Source organism: Ranitomeya imitator, chromosome 1 (genome assembly GCF_032444005.1).
Source record: "Ranitomeya imitator isolate aRanImi1 chromosome 1, aRanImi1.pri, whole genome shotgun sequence".
In the NCBI taxonomy this organism is placed as follows: domain Eukaryota; kingdom Metazoa; phylum Chordata; class Amphibia; order Anura; family Dendrobatidae; genus Ranitomeya; species Ranitomeya imitator.
The window spans coordinates 1,132,630,269-1,132,650,057 of record NC_091282.1 but is presented as its reverse complement, the minus strand read 5'-3'; the positions used below and the strand labels follow the sequence as shown (position 1 = coordinate 1,132,650,057).

At 42.6% G+C, this 19,789-nt stretch overlaps 1 protein-coding gene across 1 annotated transcript in view; it reads right to left on the bottom strand.

The window, feature by feature from the left end:
• Positions 1-19,789, bottom strand: part of NFXL1 (nuclear transcription factor, X-box binding like 1) — a 202,031-nt gene that overhangs the window by 5,871 nt on the left and 176,371 nt on the right. The window contains exons 20-21 of the mRNA XM_069744506.1: positions 7,010-7,114; positions 2,152-2,238 (exon numbers count right to left, since the gene is read on the bottom strand). Coding sequence (XP_069600607.1) covers positions 2,152-2,238; positions 7,010-7,114 — 192 coding nt within the window. The remainder of the gene's footprint in view (positions 1-2,151; positions 2,239-7,009; positions 7,115-19,789) is intronic.

Sequence of the window (19,789 nt, the reverse complement as noted above, 5' to 3'; positions counted from 1 at the left end):
GTCATACGGTGATCGTGATACCAAAAATGGTTATTAAGTGTTTTTTTCTTGTTTTTTTTTTTTTACTTATTACCCATATTTTCAGACTTGTGACTTTTTACTTTCTTCCATTAATAGAGCTTTGTGAAGATGTTTTATCATTGGCAATCTGATTTTTATTCAACTAATAGGTATACAAAACTTTTTATTCTATTTTATTGCAAGCTTTTAGAGAGGTGTAACAATTCTGGTGTTTTGATTTCTCTTTCTTATCAACGAGTCATGACAATACCAAATATGCTTTTAAGAAATGTGTTTATTGTTGATGTGAGAAAAGGGGCTTAATTAGAATTTATAAAAATGTATATTTTTTATTTAACTTTTTTTTTTTTTTTGATTCCCAAAGGGAAACTTGATCCTGCGATCAACTCATCACAAGTGACTGTAGACTTGTAGTTTTAGATTGGACAACCCCCTGTAAAAGATCTCCATACTCATTAGCTAGATAAATCGTTCATCTGACAGCTTTCTTCCCCATACACAAACCCACTTGGCTCGGCTGAGCGCTCCTGTGTTTTCTATGAGACTTCATTTATCTCACAAAGACCAAAAGAATCGGCTGCTGGAAATCCAACAAATCAGATCCTTCTTTTATTTGTTGGGAAGAGGTGCAAGTCCATACTTAGACTGTCAACCTCTCCGATACTGATGGTTTCGGCCATGTTTAGTCTAATGGGTATAGGGGCTTTTCCTCTCCGATACTGATGGTTTCGGCCATGTTTAGTCTAATGGGTATAGGGGCTTTTCAATCACTGAACTCATCAGCTTGTACAATATGCATGACTAAGGGGGTATAACACCTGAACAACGTGCATCTGACCACCAAACTATGGACTTCGTACACCAGAACAACGTGCATCTGACCACCAAACTATGGACTTCGTACACCAGAACAACGTGCATCTGACCACCAAACTATGGACTTCATACACAGAACAACGTGCATCTGACCACCGAACTATGGACTTCGTACACCAGAACAACGTGCATCTGACCACCGAACTATGGACTTCGTACACCAGAACAACGGGCATCTGACCACCGAACTATGGACTTCGTACACCAGAACAACGTGCATCTGACCACCGAACTATGGACTTCGTACACCAGAACAACGTGCATCTGACCACCAAACTATGGACTTCGTACACCAGAACAACGTGCATCTGACCACCAAACTATGGACTTCGTACACCAGAACAACGTGCATCTGACCACCAAACTATGGACTTCGTACACCAGAACAACGTGCATCTGACCACCGAACTATGGACTTCGTACACCAGAACAACGTGCATCTGACCACCAAACTATGGACTTCGTACACCAGAACAACGTGCATCTGACCACCGAACTATGGACTTCGTACACCAGAACAACGTGCATCTGACCACCAAACTATGGACTTCGTACACCAGAACAACGTGCATCTGACCACCAAACTATGGACTTCGTACACCAGAACAACGTGCATCTGACCACCAAACTATGGACTTCGTACACCAGAACAACGTGCATCTGACCACCAAACTATGGACTTCGTACACCAGAACAACGTGCATCTGACCACCAAACTATGGACTTCGTACACCAGAACAACGTGCATCTGACCACCGAACTATGGACTTCGTACACCAGAACAACGTGCATCTGACCACCAAACTATGGACTTCGTACACCAGAACAACGTGCATCTGACCACCGAACTATGGACTTCGTACACCAGAACAACGGGCATCTGACCACCGAACTATGGACTTCGTACCTGGTTTTTATCTATGACACGCTATGTTTTCATCCTCACTACTGGATTTAGATTATTTCACTAATAAAGTAAAGGCTTTTCCCCATGGATCTGGATCTTCCTTCTCTACAATCTAAATGTGCAGAGCTGCTGAGCTCAGTGATTGGCTGCAGCGTTGTCAACGTGACTGCAACCAAACAACAGAGATTGGGACAGCGGTTGAGAGCTGGTGCTGGACCCATTTTGTTACGATCTCGGGGCATGGCAGAAAAATTCCTAAAAGAGGAAATCCCCTTTAGGTCTATAAGTCTAAGAAAGTTCCTACCATATGCAGCTCATGTAAAAAAAACACAGTAGAAGGAATTTACCTCCACGGCTTTTTTCCTTATTTCCAGGCACAGCGAATCGCACTCTATAGAAACCTGACCTTCCCGCGCACTGTTACATTGTAGCTCCTAGGATGGAAACAAGCAAAACACAATGCTTTGATCAACGGTTCATAAGGGTCAGTTTATGAAACAAGCGCCACATATCTAAAATATTCACAGCTTTAATGTCTGCACCTGTAAAATTGTCATAAATTATAGTAAAGATTATACTTAAAGAAAAAAAAAAAAAAGAGAACAAGTCATATGTCATCTGAAAGAAAGCATGGCGTTCCTGTTAACTCCATAGGGTATTTAGCAAATTTATGTGCATTTATTCATAGTGTGGATATAAGTGCAATCAAATGCTCCAATTTTGTCTATGTCAGAGCAATAATCCTGAAGATGATTGTCAGAACAAAGCAGCTGCTTTCACCAGAAGCACAGAACAGTGAACCAGATGTGGCCACGAATTCACCAACGAAGGGGTCAGTAAAAAAGACCACCGACACCCAGGAACGCAGAGCTTCAATCACATCTGGAGAGGGGCCACAGTTTCATCATGAGCTCTATTTCAATGCCATATACAAATTTCCGCTAACACAGGACAAACCTCTATGCATTTCTTGTTAAAGGGGTTGTCCACTTGGGAGTAGAATGGAAAAAAAGTGGGGCGAGGGGGGATGGCTTAGCTATTAAAATGAACCAGTCAGCCAGCCTCTTTCATATAGAGCACTAGTCTCCTGCGCCGAGCACAAACCAGAATTGCCAGAACCAAGGACCATCACTGAAACATACATTATTTGAGCTCTAGTAATAATAGGATACCATCAAAGTTTAACATATGACATGAATGTGAATAAACAGTTCTTATTGATACATATTTAACAGCAATATTTTACAGTTTTTAACTCCTTTGTGCACCCTGATGTACATGAACATCAGCATCAGGGTGAATGTGTATACATCTTGCTACATACAGGGATACTGCACAGACAGGGGTCAGAAGACTGTGGTGTCTGGTTTCATGAACTGGTTAGAAGTACTTCATCAACGCATTAAACAGCGCAGGTTTTCTCCTTGCTGGCAGTGCAAGGGTTAATCTGTTCAGTTGAAGCTCTCCTACTTGGATTGTCTCAGCTGTTCAGTGTTTGCCATTCCCTTCTGCCATTTAGGAATTGCCAGTGTTAGATCTTACTGCCTGATTTAGAGGTGTAGCTCGTGGTTGGAATTGTCGTTTGGAGATTTATTCAGGAGATTGTTGCTTAAGAGTTTTGTTTGTGCACACATCTTCATCCTCTTCTAATTGGTTTCTCCTTCCTTAAACTCCTGTGTCCCACTCTGTTTGGTGGGTGAAGTTTGTATGGTTGGTATTTTCATTTATCCCTGTCCTTCTTCCCTTGTTTATCTGGTTAGTGTTACCCTAAACAATTCAGCTTCCCACTGCCCTGTGTGGGGGAGGAGACAGAGAAGGGTTGATATAGGAGCATACCAAGGCATGTAAACCCGTCATCTCCACCTTCAGGAGTAATTCACGGGACAGGGATAGAATAGGGCACCCCTAGTTCTAGGGACCTGGTTGGCACCCAGAGACCCAACACCACCGTGACAACAGGGCAAGTGCCAGCTGTGTTAAAACAGCAAGCACCGGCCTCCAACATCAGCAAATGCTTCTATTTAACCATTTAATGCGTGGCTTTCAGTACGTGGCTGCCATCTTGGTTCTCCTGCGCGCCCAGTCTGTGGCTGAAATCTATAGGAGTCTTTCAATTTCACAATATAGTGCAATACTCTAGTTTCGCAGCATATAATATACGCAAACAAACCATGGCAGGGTCAATGGCTGTAAAAAAAAAAAATAAAAAAAAAGAGCACCCATGGCTGCCCTTTGCTGAAGAGATTAAAACATTTTTTTTATCAAATGTATGGCTTTCTTTTAACCAACACATATCCAACTATACAAAAAAGTAACTAATATGGAAAAGAATATTTCCGCCTTTGTGCAGGAGTACAGCTTACAGTGTGGGCTCAGCCTGCAATGTGTAAACCTGATTTGGACCTGCCAGCTATTCAATGAGAACGGCCTGGATTTTCCCAAGAACGTCTAATACTCTTCCCATCATTAGATCTTTTATTTTGTACATCGTGGCACAGGACCAAGCCACAAAGACATGTGGAGAATACCTCTGATTACTTTTTCCAGATACAGAAGTGCTGGAAAACAGTTTAAAGATCGTGATGCTCATGACTTTTAAGACTTGTTAGATTAGTGTGATGACAGAAGGCAATAACATAAATCCATGTAAGGAATTATCAAAAAGGGGAAAACCAGGACAAGGGCCGATATCAAGATTAGAGGCACACAGGAAATCCATGTGCTGACTTCAGAGCTGCTGTTGTGTATGTTTTATATATGTGCCGCAAGACAGACTGAAGAACGACTCCATGGACTTCAGAGCAGTGCTGGGTGTCAGAACCTGGACCCCCAAAACTTCAAGACATATTGCAGGCACTTTGAAAGTGAAGTGATATAAAGATTACCTGACTTTACTCTATCATCATTAGTGGCCGTTAAATGACTTGCAATTTTTTATATATTATTTTTCTTTACTAAATTTTCCCATTTGCAGCTTCTCTCTCCCAGCTAGTGGGTTGAGACTAGCCTCCTTGATATCTTCCCTGCACTGGGCATGGATATGAGCGATTCCTGCTCTACATGGAGGATCTGTACAGCAGTACTGAGAGGGGTAGCTGTGAGTCCAGTAATGGGGTGAGATGAACACTTGGTAGAAGCAGCAGCATGGGTCAGTTTCTCCCTGCCTCTTTCTCGCTTGGCTGCTCCCTTCTTCACCGACTTTCATAGGCAGCTGTATTCTGATCACTCCACTGGTTAAGAACCAAGATGGATATTAGAGGTTTCATTTTTTTTTCTTCAGAGCTAATGATTTGTTTAGGAGGCGGGGTGAAGGGAGAAGAAATGGCTCATAAGTGCAGTATAAAGCAGACTTCTCCAATTGTGAAATATGCTAAGTTTCATATAGTCACTTGTAATATTGATTTATGCAAAGTTTGATAAAAAAAAACACATAATTTATAGAGTAAATATCACCAATCTAGAGCTGTCTCATTAAAACAATGGGCAACCCCAGACTGGTGAAATGTTCTAAATATAATCTAGTAGTCCTAGTGTACCCCGATCGGGCCAGACTTTTTAGCAAATTCCAGCCTGAACTTCTGAGTTGTGGGATCCTGGCAGCGTGAAATTCCACAAATCCACACGGCTGCTCACAGTGACAAAATCTGGCTGTGTCCACTAATCCAGGGCTGCTGCATACTTTCTTAGGTTTTAACCACTGTGCTGATGGTATGTTTGGTAACAGCTTAATCTGTCACCTTGGAAAATACTATTTACATATAGTTATATATGTTATAGGTAACAGTGAAATGATGCTGCCGACTGGGAGAGAATATACTTATTTGCTCCTGGGAAATGCCGGCTTTCAGTCATGAATGCGTGCATGGAACGGTTACATTCACCGATCACAGCACCGCTTCCTGCACGTGACGCCCCACCCCTTTAACTGACAACCAGCTCGGCAGGGTGTATTAAAATGCCGGGGTGTGCCTACAGCAATCACTCACTGTGTACTGTATACAATGTACACTGGAAGCTGCCGAGCAGAGGTGCGGGCGAGCGGATACAGTTCTGCATTCGGACCATTGTTACATCTACAGCAGAGAAAACAGGGATTCTTTCAAAACTGCTGCACACAGTCACATCGCCGGAATCAGGGTCTCTTCTATCCTTACATCATTCGGTTGTCAGATTACAAAGTAAAAACCTAGTGACAGACCCCCTTCAAAGGGAACCTGTCATTAGAAAAAAAAGAAGCTATTAATCTGTTGATATGGGGTTAATCTGCAGGTTAATAGAGCTATTAACCTACAAGGTGGCTGGACATAGATGAACGCTGCAGGGAGAAAATGAACTTTATTCACCCCGCAACATTCCGGTTTCAGTCACGGGGGCAGTACCGGCACAGGTTCAGTCTCTGCTCTGACTATACAGAACGGTGGCTGCAACCGCGCCCCCGACTGATAGCCAGCCCCGATTGATAGCCGGCCCCAATGCATAGCGACTGTCAGTCAGGGCCGAGGGTGCGGTTATAGCCATCGCTCTGTATACTCAGAGCGGTGACTAAATCAGCGCCGCTCCCGTGACAGAAACCGAATGCTGTGGAGGGAATAAAGTTTATTTTCTCCCGGCAGCGTTTGGCTACGTGCAGGCACAGGGCAGGTTAATAGTGTTTGTATTGTCTTCGGTGACAGGTTGCCTTTAAATGCCAAAAAGCCTCAGCGAAGTTATATGAAATAGCTGCAAAGACACTTACAAGAAGGAAGATTAAATCGATCGTATAGTTTGGGCAGACTCTGCGCTGACAGTGTGATTGGTGCACACTTGTGATGAGCAAATATACTTGTTACTCGAGATTTCCCGAGTACGCTCAGGGGTCCTCCGAGTATTTTTTAGTGCTCAGAGTTTTAGTTTTTGGCGCCGCAGCTGAATGATTTACATCTGTTAGCCAGCATAAGCAACCAGGCAACCCCCACATGTACTTATGCTGGCTAACAGATGTAAATTATTCAGCTGCGGCGCTAAAAACTAAAACTCCGAGCACTAAAAAATACTCGGAGGACCCCCGAGCGTGCTCGAGAAATCTCGAGTAACGAGTATATTCGCTCATCACTAGTGCACACACTACTCTATAGTTACATCATTTATTGGGAATCTGGTCATTATTTTACATTATCTGACCAGACTGTAAGAAAGTAATGAGATATTCTGAAGCGCAGTACTCACCTTTTTAATTCTACGGCACGGACATCTCAGTTTAACTTTCTGGGTGCAATGAGGCAAACAATTCCCTTGGTGACAGATCTCTTTGCAACGATGTCCACATGGCAGCTAGACGGTCACAAAGTAGAAGGATTAGAGAGCCTGTTATTCAGGAGCACAAGGGTATATTCACAAATAAATAATACAGAATGGCCCCTGCAAGTTATATTGTATCCCACACGCGGCTGAACGTGGGACCCTTCCATTCACAGCGGCCACTATCTACCTATACTGCACCAGAGGACGTCAGCGGTCATTACGATGTAAATATATTATGTCATTAACTCATTCACAACCAAGACGTTTGGTTCCTACATATCAACATCATCTTTTAACAATACATCCATTTTTTTTTGTTTTTACATTTTATCACAAAATGATTAATATAGATTAAGATTGGGTATTAATATGGAAAAAAAAGTATATTTTAATTTTCTGATAAATAGGGACAAGCATACAATGAAATTCTTGCCATTTATATTTCAATGTAATAAATGTAAATTTATTTAAAAAAGCAAATCTCTCACTTTCTTGTATACTGGTGTAATATATAATATCTGAGAATAAAGGCCCTACTTTTACTTTAATGTTTCGTACATTTAGCTGGGACATGGGCTTCAGTATGTCTGTACTGACAAAGTGCCAGCCCAATCGAGTTCATGACATTTACCAAAAATGATGTGCATGCCCTAACTGCCCGGTGCATAGCCCTGTAGGATCCAATTCTACAATCCTTTTGTCGCTCAAAATGAATGCATGTTACAGGGCCATTGCTGATATTTACCCCTACATGTACATTTTAATAAACCTTACAATTAAAAAAAAAAAAAAAAAAGAAGTTATCCAGCCATAAAAAATCCCATAGAGACCAGTGATTGGCTGCAGGGGTCAGGTGAATAGAAAGACACATTGTTAGATTATTCTGATGACACCTGCCCGCTGCAGCCAATCACAGGTTTCAGCGGCACTAGGACAGTGCAGACCACCAGAATAGCTTGTGCTTTGGATCACTTGGGATGACAACAGGCGAGTATGTCTGAATTTGTTATTTTTACAGTTATTAACGTCCAAAGTAACAATTGTATTAAATTTGAACAGATCTGATATATAAATATAAAAAGTAGAAATAGACAGTAATGTTTTTATTCTTTGGAGCAAATTTAAATGGAAGGGCCTGACACTAAAGATCTTGTATTCTCAGTGTGTGTCTATACATGTATTTGCGCTCCAGAACGCCAAATCTTCAATACAATTTACAATCAATTATGTGTTCTACATTATTTCGCTTTTTGTTCTAAACTGAGTGGAAAACTACGATTCAATGTCAAGTCCAGATGGGAATGTAGTCTGAAGCGATTACATTAATACCGCCCGATACCTATGGATCACTCTGCTTCCTTCCACAGGAAATCTGGCAGCTGCCATCAAATGACACCATGTGAAAATGCAAAGGAAAGACCTTGAATACTAAGAGACCTGCTCCAGCATGATGGAAAAGAAAACTCTGGTCAAGAAAGTGCAAACCACAAAAGGAAAAAAGACATCACAACCGCAGCCAAGACCAATAGTTCATGTCTGGAGAGGGGTAGTAATGACCTCTCCGCAGCTATGCTCCACAACCAAACCGACCCACCCGAAACGTGAGGGTGCACCAGAGCCAATATACGCAGCTAATTGCCACAGACTCATCGCTCCAATAACACTTGTTTCCTCAGGCCATAGGGGATTCTGCCCTAAATACTTACACTGGTTTTTCAGGACTTTTCTGGAGGCGTACTCAGTGGGAAATGTTGTGTCAAGCACGCAGTAAACCTGTCAGTTACATCCTGTAATTATCTCAACAGGGCCAATAATACAGAAATGATATATTCCCACACAGATAATTTAGATCAATGATTGTCAAACTGTGAGTAGCCAACTAGGCAGTTTAGAAAGCAATCATACTGCATGTGTCTGTATACACAGTGGGGGAAATAAGTATTTGATTCCTTGCTGATTTTGTAAGTTTGCCCACTGACAAGGACATGAACAGTCTATAATTTTAAGGGTAGGTTAATTTTAACATTGAGAGATCGAATAGCAAAACTAAAATACAGAAAATCATATTGTATAAATTATATAAATTTATTTGCATTTTGCAGTGAGACATAAGTATTTGATCCCTCTGGCAAACAAGACTTAACCCCTTCCCGACCTTTGACACAGCGTATGCGTCATGAAAGTCGGTGCCAATCCGACCTGTGACGCATATGCTGTGTCACAGAATGATCGCGTCCCTGCAGGCCCGGGTGAAAGGGTTAACGGTAATTTCACCCGACCTGCAGGGACAGGGGGAGTGGTACTTTAGCCCAGGGGGGATTGCTTCACCCCCCCCCCACCCCCCGTGGCTATGATCGCTCTGATTGGCTGTTGAAAGTGACGTTTCACTTTCAATCAGAGCAAGAGTAATATTTCACCAATGAAAATTGGTGAAATATTACAATCCAGCCATGGCCGATGTTGCAATATCATCGGCTGTGGCTGGAGACCGCGAGCTGCCACCGATCCACCACCCCCGTCCTCCGTCCTGTCATCCGTTCCCCTCCGTCCTCCTGTCCGCTCCCCCTGCAGTCCGATCTCATGCCCCCCCGCATACTTACCGACCTCCGGTGTCCCTCCCGGTGTCAGTCTGTCTTCTGCATGGGCGTCGCCATCTTCCAAACGTCGGGCGGCAGATTAATTCCAGGTACATTTTGACCGCTGTGATAGAACCTATCACAGCGATCAAAATAAAAAAATAATAAATACCACCCCCCCTTTTTGACCCCCATAGGTAGGGACAATAATAAAATAAAGAAAACATATTTACTTTTTTTTCCACTAGGGTTAGGGTTAGAACTGGGGTTAGATCTAGGGTTAGGGTTAGAACTAGGGTTAGGGTTAGAACTAGGGTTAGGGTTAGAACTAGGGTTATGGTTACAACTAGGGTGAGAACTAGGGTTAGGGTTAGAACTAGGGTTAGGGTTAGAACTAGGGTTAGAACTAGGGCTAGGGTTAGAACTAGGGTTAGAACTAGGGTTAGAACTAGGGTTAGGGTTAGAACTAGGGTTATGGTTACAACTAGGGTTAGAACTAGGGTTATGGTTACAACTAGGGTTAGGGTTAGAACTAGGACTAGGGTTAGAACTAGGGTTAGAACTAGGGTTATGGTTACAACTAGGGTTAGAACTAGGGTTAGGGTTAGAACTAGGGTTAGAGCTAGGGCTAGGGTTAGAACTAGGGTTGGGGGTCTAATTTCTCCTGTTACCCTTGGGAAAATAAAATGGGGGCTAAAAATGTATTTTTGTGTGAAAAAAAATGATTTTTTTATTTTCACGGCTCTGCGTTATAAATTTCTATGCAGCACTTGGGGGTTCAAAGTGCTCACCACACATCTAGATACGTTCCTTGTTGTCTAGTTTCCAATATGGGGTCACTTGTGGGGGGTTTCTTCTGTTTAGGCACATCAGCGTCTCTGCAAATGTAACATGAAGCCCGCAGACCATTCCATCACAGTCAATTCCAAAATGTCACTACTTCCCTTCCGAGCCCTGACGTGTGCCCAAACAGTGGCTTACCCCCACATATGGGGTATCGGCGTACTCAGGAGATACTGGACAACAACTTTTGGGGTCCAATTTCTCCTGTTACCCTTGTGAAAATAAAAAATTGCGGGCTAAAAAATAATTTTTTTAGGAAAGAAAAATGATTTTTTTATTTGCACGGTTCTGCGTTATAAACTTCTGTGAAGCACTTGGGGGTTCAAAGTGCTCACCACACATCTAGATAAGTTCCTTGGGGGGGTCTAGTTTCCAAAATGGGGTCACTTGTGGGGTAGCTCCAGTGTTTAGGCACACAGGGGAACGATTGGAGCTAATTTTTCATTCAAAAAGTCAAATGGAGCTCCTTCCCTTCCGAGCCCTGCCGTGTGCGAGCCCTGCCGTGTGCCCAAACAGTGGTTTACCCCCACATGTGAGGTATCAGTGTACTCAGGAGAAATTGCCCAACAAATTTTAGGATCCATTTTATCCTGTTGCCCATGTGACAATGAAAATGTTGAGGCTAAATATACATTTTTTGTGAAAAAAAAAGTACTTTTTCATTTTTGCGGATCAATTTGTGATGCACCTGGGGGTTCAAAGTGCTCACTATGCATCTAGATAAGTTCCTTGGGAAGGGGGTCTAGTTTCCAAAATGGGGTCACTTGTGTGGGAGCTCCAATATTTAGGCACACAGGGGCTCTCCAAACGCGACATGGTGTCCGCTAATGATTGGAGCCAATTTTTCATTCAAAAAGTCCAATGGCGCTCCTTCCCTTCCGAGCCCTGTCTTGTGCCCAAGCAGTGGTTTCCCCCCCACATATGGGGTATCGGCGTACTCAGGACAAATTGTACAATAACTTTCGGGTTCAGTTTCTCCTTTGACCCTTGGGAAAATAAGATCATTTTTGTGACTAAAAAGTGAAATGTTCATTTTTTCCTTCCATGTTGCTTCTGCTGCTGTGAAGCACCTGAAGGGTTAATAAACTTCTTGTATGTGGTTTTGAGCACCTTGAGGGGTGCAGTTTTTAGAATAGTGTCACTTTTGGGTATTTTCAGCCATACAGACCCCTCAAACTAACTTCAAATGTGAGGTGGTCCCTAAAAAAAATGGTTTTGTAAATTTTGATGTAAAAAACTATCTTTCCTGGATGTAAAAATGAGAAATCGCTGGTCAAAGTTTAGCCCTTATAACTTCCTAGCAAAAAAAATTTTGTTTCCAAAATTGTGCTGATGTAAAGTAGACATGTGGGTAATGTTATTTATTAACTATTTTGTGTCCCATAACTCTCTGGTTTAACAGAACAAAAATTCAAAATTTGAAAATTGCGACATTTTCAAAATTTTCGCCAAATTTCCGATTTTTTCACAAGTAAACGCAAAAATTATCGACCTAAATTTACTACTAACATGAAGCCCAATATGTCACCAAAAACAATCTCAGAATCGCTAGGATCCGTTGAAGCTTTCCTGAGTCATTACCTCATAAAGGGACACTGGTCAGAATTGCAAAAAATGGCCAGGTCATTAAGGTCAAAATAGGCTGGGTCGAGAAAGGGTTAATACATGGTGGCAAAACCCTTGCTGGCAAGCACAGCAGTCAGACGATTTTTGTAGCTGATAATGAGGTTAGTGCACTTGTCAGGAGGAATTTTGGTCCACTCCTCTTTGCAGATCATCTCTAAATCACTAAGATTTTGAGGCTGTCGCTTGGCAACTCGGAGCTTCAACTCCCTCCATAAGTTTTCTATGGGATTAAGGTCTGGAGTCTGGCTAGGCCACTCCATGACCTTAATGTGCTTCTTTTTCAGCCACTCCTTTGTTGCCTTGGCTGTATGTTTTGTGTCATTGTCTTGTTGGAAGACCCAACCACAACCCATTTTTAATGTCCTGGAGGAGGGGGGGAGAATGTCACTCAGTTTTTTACGGTACATGGCTCCATCCATTCTCCCATTGATGCAGAGAAGTAGTCCTGTGCCCTTAGCAGAGAAACACCCCCAAAACATAATGCTTCCACCTCCATGCTTGACAGTGGGGACCATGTTCTTTGGGTCATAGGCAGCATTTCTCTTCCTCCAAACACGTCGAGTTAATGCCAAAGAGCTCAATTTTTGTCTCATCTGACCACAGCACCTTCTCCCAATCACTCACAGAATCATCCAGATGTTCTTCAAACTTCAGACAGGCCTGCACATGTGCCGTCTTGAACAGGGAGACCTTACGGGCACTGCAGGGTTTTAAAGCTTTACGGCATAATGTGTTACCAATGGTTTTCTTGGTGACTGTGGTCCCAGCTGCCTTGAGATCATTAACAAGTTCCCCCCATGTGGTTTTAGGCCGATCTCTCATCTTCCTCATGATCAATGATGCCCCAAGAGGTGAGATTTTGCATGGTGCTCCAGATGTCGATTGACAGACACTTTGTATTTCTTCCATTTTATTACTATTGCACCAACAGTTGCCTGCTTCTCACCCATCGTCTTACTTATGTCTTACTTATGGTTTTGTAGCCCATTCCAGCTTTGTGCAGGTCTATGATCTTGTCCCTGACATCCTTAGAAAGCTGTTTGGTCTTGCCCATGTTGTAGAGGTTAGAGTCTGACTGATTAATGGAGTCTGTTGACAGGAGTCTTTCATAAAGGTGACTGACTGTGTAAGACAGTTGTCTTTATTGCAGGTAACGAGAGCGTCTAACTGGTCTATAGGAGCCAGAACTCTTAATGGTTGGTAGGGGATCAAATACTTATTTCTCACTGTAAAATGCAAATAAATTTATATAATTTATACAATTTTCTGGATTTTATTTTTGATATTCTCTCTATGTTAAAATTAACCTACCCATAAAATTAGAGACTGCTCACATCTTTGTCAGTGGACAAACTTACAAAATCAGAAAGGGATCAAATACTTATTTCCCACACTGTAAAACAAGCCAATATAAAAAATATAAATAAAGGCTTTTTTGCTGCCCACTCTTCCATAAAGGCCACCTCTTCTCTTATTGTGGTCATATGGACAGATACTCCAGTCTCTGCTTGGGAATTGTGCATCTCCTTCAGGGTTACCTTTGGTGTATGTGCTGCGTCTCTGATTAATGCCCTCCTTGCCCGGGCTGAGAGTTTTGGTGGGCGGCCCTCTCTTGACACTTTTGTTGTGGTATCAAGTTCTTTCCATTTGAGGATAATGGATTTTATGGTGCTCAGGGGATCATCAGAGATTGGGATATTTATTTATACCCTGACTTGTACTTCTCAACAACTTTGTCCCTGACTTATTTGGAGATCTCCTTGGTCTTCATGGTGATGTTTGGTCAGTAGTGCCTCTTCTTTAATGGTGTTGCAGCCTCTGTGGTCTTTCAGAAAAGGTAAAGTGTATATACTGACAGGCTGCACACAAGGAGACTTCCTTCCACTAAGTACGTGACTTATGAGGGTAATTTCTCACGACAGAAGTATTTAGGTGCTTCATAGCAAAAGGGGTTAATACACATGCACATGCCAATTTTTTGCTATTTGGTCACTTAATTTAATTTATGCCTATAGTTTTCTCAATTCACCAACTTAGATTATTTAGTGCTGATGCATCACAGACAAATCAGATTACAAAAAAATATTTAAACACAGGTTATGATGTAACTAAAAAGGAAAAAAAAAAGACAACGAGGATGAATACTTTTACAAGCTACTGTATGTGCAGGAAAAAAAAAGTTTGATTATTGTAAACCATATTAAAGATATTTCACAGTTGATAAACTGACTAGCTATTTTCTATTTGTAACACTAGCAGATGAGCTATAAGAACTTTCTCACGCACATTAAACACTTGAACCTTGTTTCAATAGAAAAAGCCTAAATGTATCTCAGACAAGCACTATGACCTGTCTGTACATACTTTACAAGGCGCGATGTGCCCTCCGGCAATTTATGGGAGAACATGCTTTGTGCTAATCTGTAACGGTGGCAGGTAATGTCTTCCAGGATGTGAATTTACGTTTTTTTGCAGTCGAAAATACTTTCTAACTATCAGAGTTAGTAGTAAATCCGGTGTAAATCTGGAGAAATAAGACTAAGTTAAGGATTGTGGTGACTGAGCCAAGACGTTACCAAATGTAACAAATGTATCCATATGACATTTACCACAATACTCATTAGTCTACAATAAAGGTAAAACAGATTCGCTGTGACTAACATCATTACAGCTGTAATCGTCATCTTGGGCTACTTTCACACTTCCGTCTTTTGCAAGACGTTGCAATGCGTCCGTTCTGTGCAAAAAACGCATCCTGCAAAGTTGCCCGCAGGATGCGTTTTTTGCACATAGACTTGTATTACCGACGCATCCCGACGTATGGACACACGTTCCATACATCGTGCACTGGATGCGTCGGTATTTGGCGGACCGTCGTAGCGAAAAAATGTTCAAGGGAACGTTTTTTTGTACATCGGGTCCTGCAATTCCTACCGTGCATGCGCGGCCGGAACTCCACCCTCTCCTCCCTGGGACTATACAGTGGGCAGCGGACGATTTGACACACTGCATCCGCTGCCCACGTTGCACAGAATTTTCACAACATCCGTAGGTACGTTGCGCCGACGCTTAGCGACGGCCCCGTTCCGACGGAAGTGTGAACGAAGCCTTAGTGGGAAAATAAACCAAAAATACAGTAATAATGAGGGTCAGAAAGATCTTTCAAATGTGCGCTAATTCCAGGTTACTTTGAAGGGGTTTTTCCCGGAATCACATTTTATTGTAAAAATGTGTCTACACACAATGCTAGGAGTCTCTAATTTGCACCCTAACAAAATTGGTTACTGCTGCGGAGATTCTGTTCCTATTATGTGGCCCGGACAGGAGACTTCTGCTCCTGCCCCATTGTACACGTGATCAGGAGGCAGATTCTCAGGGAGACCTATGTCCGGCCCATAGATCTTAACAGCTCGTTTACACACAAGAAAAATGTGGATTTCTCTGGAATAAGACATTGGAGAACAGATATCAGGGCATCATTTTATTTAACTTTTTAAAGCCAGCATTCCCATATAGACGGTTTAGGCGAGTTTATCCTAGTGACAGATGCCCTTTAAAAGATGTCTGCTTCTATAAAGTTTAAAATTAGCAGTCAAGTTCATTAAAGAGTAGCCGTCGTTTTAATTATTATTTCATAAATCAACAGTGCATATGGAAATAAGAAACTTTGTAATATATCTATTACATTATTGGAGGAAAGAACGAGAGTGGACCCTCTGGACCATGGAAGAGACCAACCCCTGGGCGAGTTGACCTAAAGTTAACCAACCCCTATACAGGGGCTGTCAGGAGCAGGCCCAGAGATCACTAATCCACGGTAGCAGATACCAAGAGGGACGGCTCAGAAGGAGAGGAAAAAACAAAGAAAAGACCTAAACAGAAATACTGGAACGAGGGCGGTGTAACCAACGGCAATGAAAACGGGAAGTGGACGTCAGGCTTGAGCTGAAGGAAAGCTGGAATAGGAGTGAGACTGTGGGGAGAGAGAACAGAGAGAGCAGGGTAAATGGAAGGCAAAAAGCGAGAGGCAAGGAGTAGTACTCGGAGCTGGCACGAAGCACAGAGCGGAAGGTGGCCGGAGACAGAGGCAAATAGCAAATGATACTCAGGCACCTCCTAGCAGAGGAGGTGGCCTGAAATACAGTGAACCTCCCTGGGATTGGCTGCAGAAGAAAACATCCGGTAGCAGAGGATCAAGACTGGAGAGAGCGTGTCAGCCGCAGACCCCTGCGCGCCTGCGCAGAAGCTGAACGTGGAGAGGGAACCCGCCGGGGACGAGCGCGCCGCCTTCCAGAAGCAGGACAGCGGGAGAGAGCATTGAAGGAAGGAGTCAGCGTCGCTAAGGAGGAAGTGCGCCGGGACCCGGAAGAAGAATGACCGAGGTGAGCAGGAACCGCAGCACCAGCCGAAGGAGCAGCGCGCCGAGAGCCAGGAGCGGAGCAGCGAAGGTGAGTAGCGGTCGTAACAATATCTTATCAGAAACATCTGCTTCTTTCTTTGCCAGGACTGATCTTTCATGTTCACAAGTCTCAATATCTGAGTAAAAGCTATATACAATTAAGACAGACTGTTAGGCTATGTGCACACGTTGCGGTTTTTACCGCGGAACCGCAGCGATTTTGATGCTGCGGGTCCGCAGCAGTTTCCATTGCGTTTACACTAAACATGTAAAGCAATGGGAAACCGCAAACCGCTGTGCACATGCTGCGGGAAAAACCGCGCAGAAACGCAGCGGTTTACAACCCGCAGCATGTCACTTCTTTGTGCAGAATTGCAGCGATTCTGCACACAAAGAAATGCATTGATCCGCTTACTTCCCGCATGGGGCTGTGCCCACCATGCGGGAAGTAAGCTGATCATGTGCGGTTGCTACCCGGGGTGGAGGAGAGGAGGCTCTCCTCCAGGCCCTGGGAACCATATTTGTGGTAAAAAAAAAAAAAAAAGAATTAAAATAAAAAATAATGATATATTCACCTCTCAGCGCTGCACGCGGCCGTCCGGTCTCAGGTTTGCTATGCGAGCAGGACCTGCGGTGACGTCGCGGTCACATGACCGTGACGTCACAAAGGTCCTTCTCGCACAGCATCTTTGGAACCAGAACGCCGCCTGCAGCACCGAGGAGATCAGGACGTCCGGGGGTGAGCATAACCATTTTTTTTTTTTAAACATTAATATTGATGCTGCATATGCATCAATAGTAAAACCAGTGCAGGAGTAAAACCCGCAGCGGAAACCGCAAGACAAAACGTGATAAATCTGCAGGGATAACCGCAGCGGTTTTGCCCTGCAGATTTATCAAATCCGCTGCGGGAGAACCCGCAGGGACCCGAACCTACGTGTGCACATAGCCTCACATTACTGAAATAGGAGATGGCAGTTGCTGCTCATAATATTCTATGTAGATGGCAGGAGGTGAGAAGGTGGAGCTAGAGGCTTAGCTCCTCCCCCTCCCTTCTACATAGAATCTTATGAGCAGAAACTGCCATCTCCTATCTCTGCAATGGGAAAGTCTGTCTTCACTGAATACAGATTTTACCCCTAAATTGCGAATTTTGAAAATGACAGATCAGTCCTGGAGGCAAAAGAAGCAGATTTCTCCGATTAGATACATTACAAATTTGCTTATTTTGAGGTGCATTATTGATTTAAGAAATAAAAATTAAAACGACGGTCGGTTACTCTTGTTAAGGAAAGCCAGTGACAAATAATGTGCCTACAGTAAAGTGGTTTTAATAAAACAATGTTTCAATTATTAACTATAGTGATTAGCTCACCTGCTGAGGTTATAGTAATTAACTGCAATTAAATGGAATATACCACAGCCCCATCAAGAGGCTTCACTGCACCAACCACATTATCAAAGGTCTACGACATGGATTGCCATAATAAGTGAAGATTACAACGTTTTCTACTACCAATTTACACAAAGTTTGTTAAAACGAATGACCATTTAAACCCTTCATCAAGTGGTATGGGTATGTTAGAACATACTTTTCACAAATGTGTTGGAAAATGTAAAGTTTGAAAAACAAAACTTATTGTAGTCCAAGTGTTGATTTTCTACTTTGCTACAATTAAACAGATTATCCTTAGGATTTTCTGCCCAGATTTTATGCCTCTGTCTGACTACTTACATTGATGTTCAATAAGCTCCACAATGTTATCGAAAAACACAGTCCCCAAAACGTCAGCAGGAAAAGAAGCAAAGATAATGGCAGTGTAATTGTTTGCCAGTGCTCAGAATCTTTCCTGATGCATTAGTACAAGATCTGATAAACTAATCCAAAAAGGCACAAAACACTTTCTTTTTTTTCTTATTGATTCCCTAAAAATAGATTAAGTAGAGCAGGAAGGTCAGTTGGCACAAAACTGCAAAAATAGCTGCCCCAACTAAGCGGAAAATATCTTTTTAGTTTATTTAGAAACTAATTAGATCAGAAGTCAAAGACTATGAGAAACCACAAAAGCACTGCCCGGCTTACACGAGAAGCTTTATTTGTATTATTTCAGAGCTGAGGAGCTTCAAGAACTTGGTCAGTGCAGTTCCATGTTGTAGACGCATTTAATAACCAATATTGGATGACTGAGAGTCTATGAGGGACACTCTTCATTGACAAATGTGTAAAAAAAAAACAACCACCCAGAACAAATCAAACAAAAAACAATTTTTTGCTATTTTGTCACGAGACGTTTATGTTACATGTGTATGTGTGGTGACCCAGTGCTTGTGATGTGAATTGCAGCCTAGAAAGAACATTCAAGTGCCTAACCAATTCAACAGATGGTAAGGTTATAGATGGCCACAACTGTAATACGGCTGCTAAGAGGTTAGACTGGTCTTCATTCACATGGCCTGCCTTCTGGGTTAATGGACTAATAATTGTGACAAAAGAGTATTGTACGGATACGTCCTATTTGGAAAGATGCTCCTATAATTGGATACACCAGTACGTCATGGTGATTGTGCGGGCACAGGAGCTTTGCCCAGTGTGATCAAGGCTTAAAACAGGGGTGTCAAACTGCATTCCTCGAGGGCTGCAAACAGGTCATGTTTTCAGGATTTCCTTGTACTGCACAGGTGATAATTTAATCACCAACTCATTATTTGTGTAGGTGATTAAATTATCACCTGTGCAGTAGGAAATCCTGAAAACATGACCTGTTTGCAGCCCTCGAGGAATGCAGTTTGCCACCCCTGGCTTAAAAGGTCATATCCCCGAAAAATCAAATTATTCCCAATCCATAAAATACAGTTAGGTCCATATATATTTGGACAGAGACAACATTTTTCTAATTTTGGTTATAGACATTACCACAATGAATTTTAAACAAAACAATTCAGCTGTAGTTGAAGATCAGACTTTCAGCTTTCATTTGAGGGTATCCACATTAAAATTGGATGAAGGGTTTAGGAGTTTCAGCTCCTTAACATGTGCCACCCTGGTTTTAAAGGGACCAAAAGTAATTGGACAATTGACTCCAAGGCCATTTCATGGACAGGTGTGGGCAATCCCTTCGTTATGTCATTCTCAATTAAGCAGATAAAAGGCCTGGAGTTGATTTGAGGTGTGGTGCTTGCATTTGGAAGGTTTTGCTGTGAAGTAAACATGCGGTCAAAGGAGCTCTCCATCCAGGTGAAACAAGCCATCCTTAAGCTGCG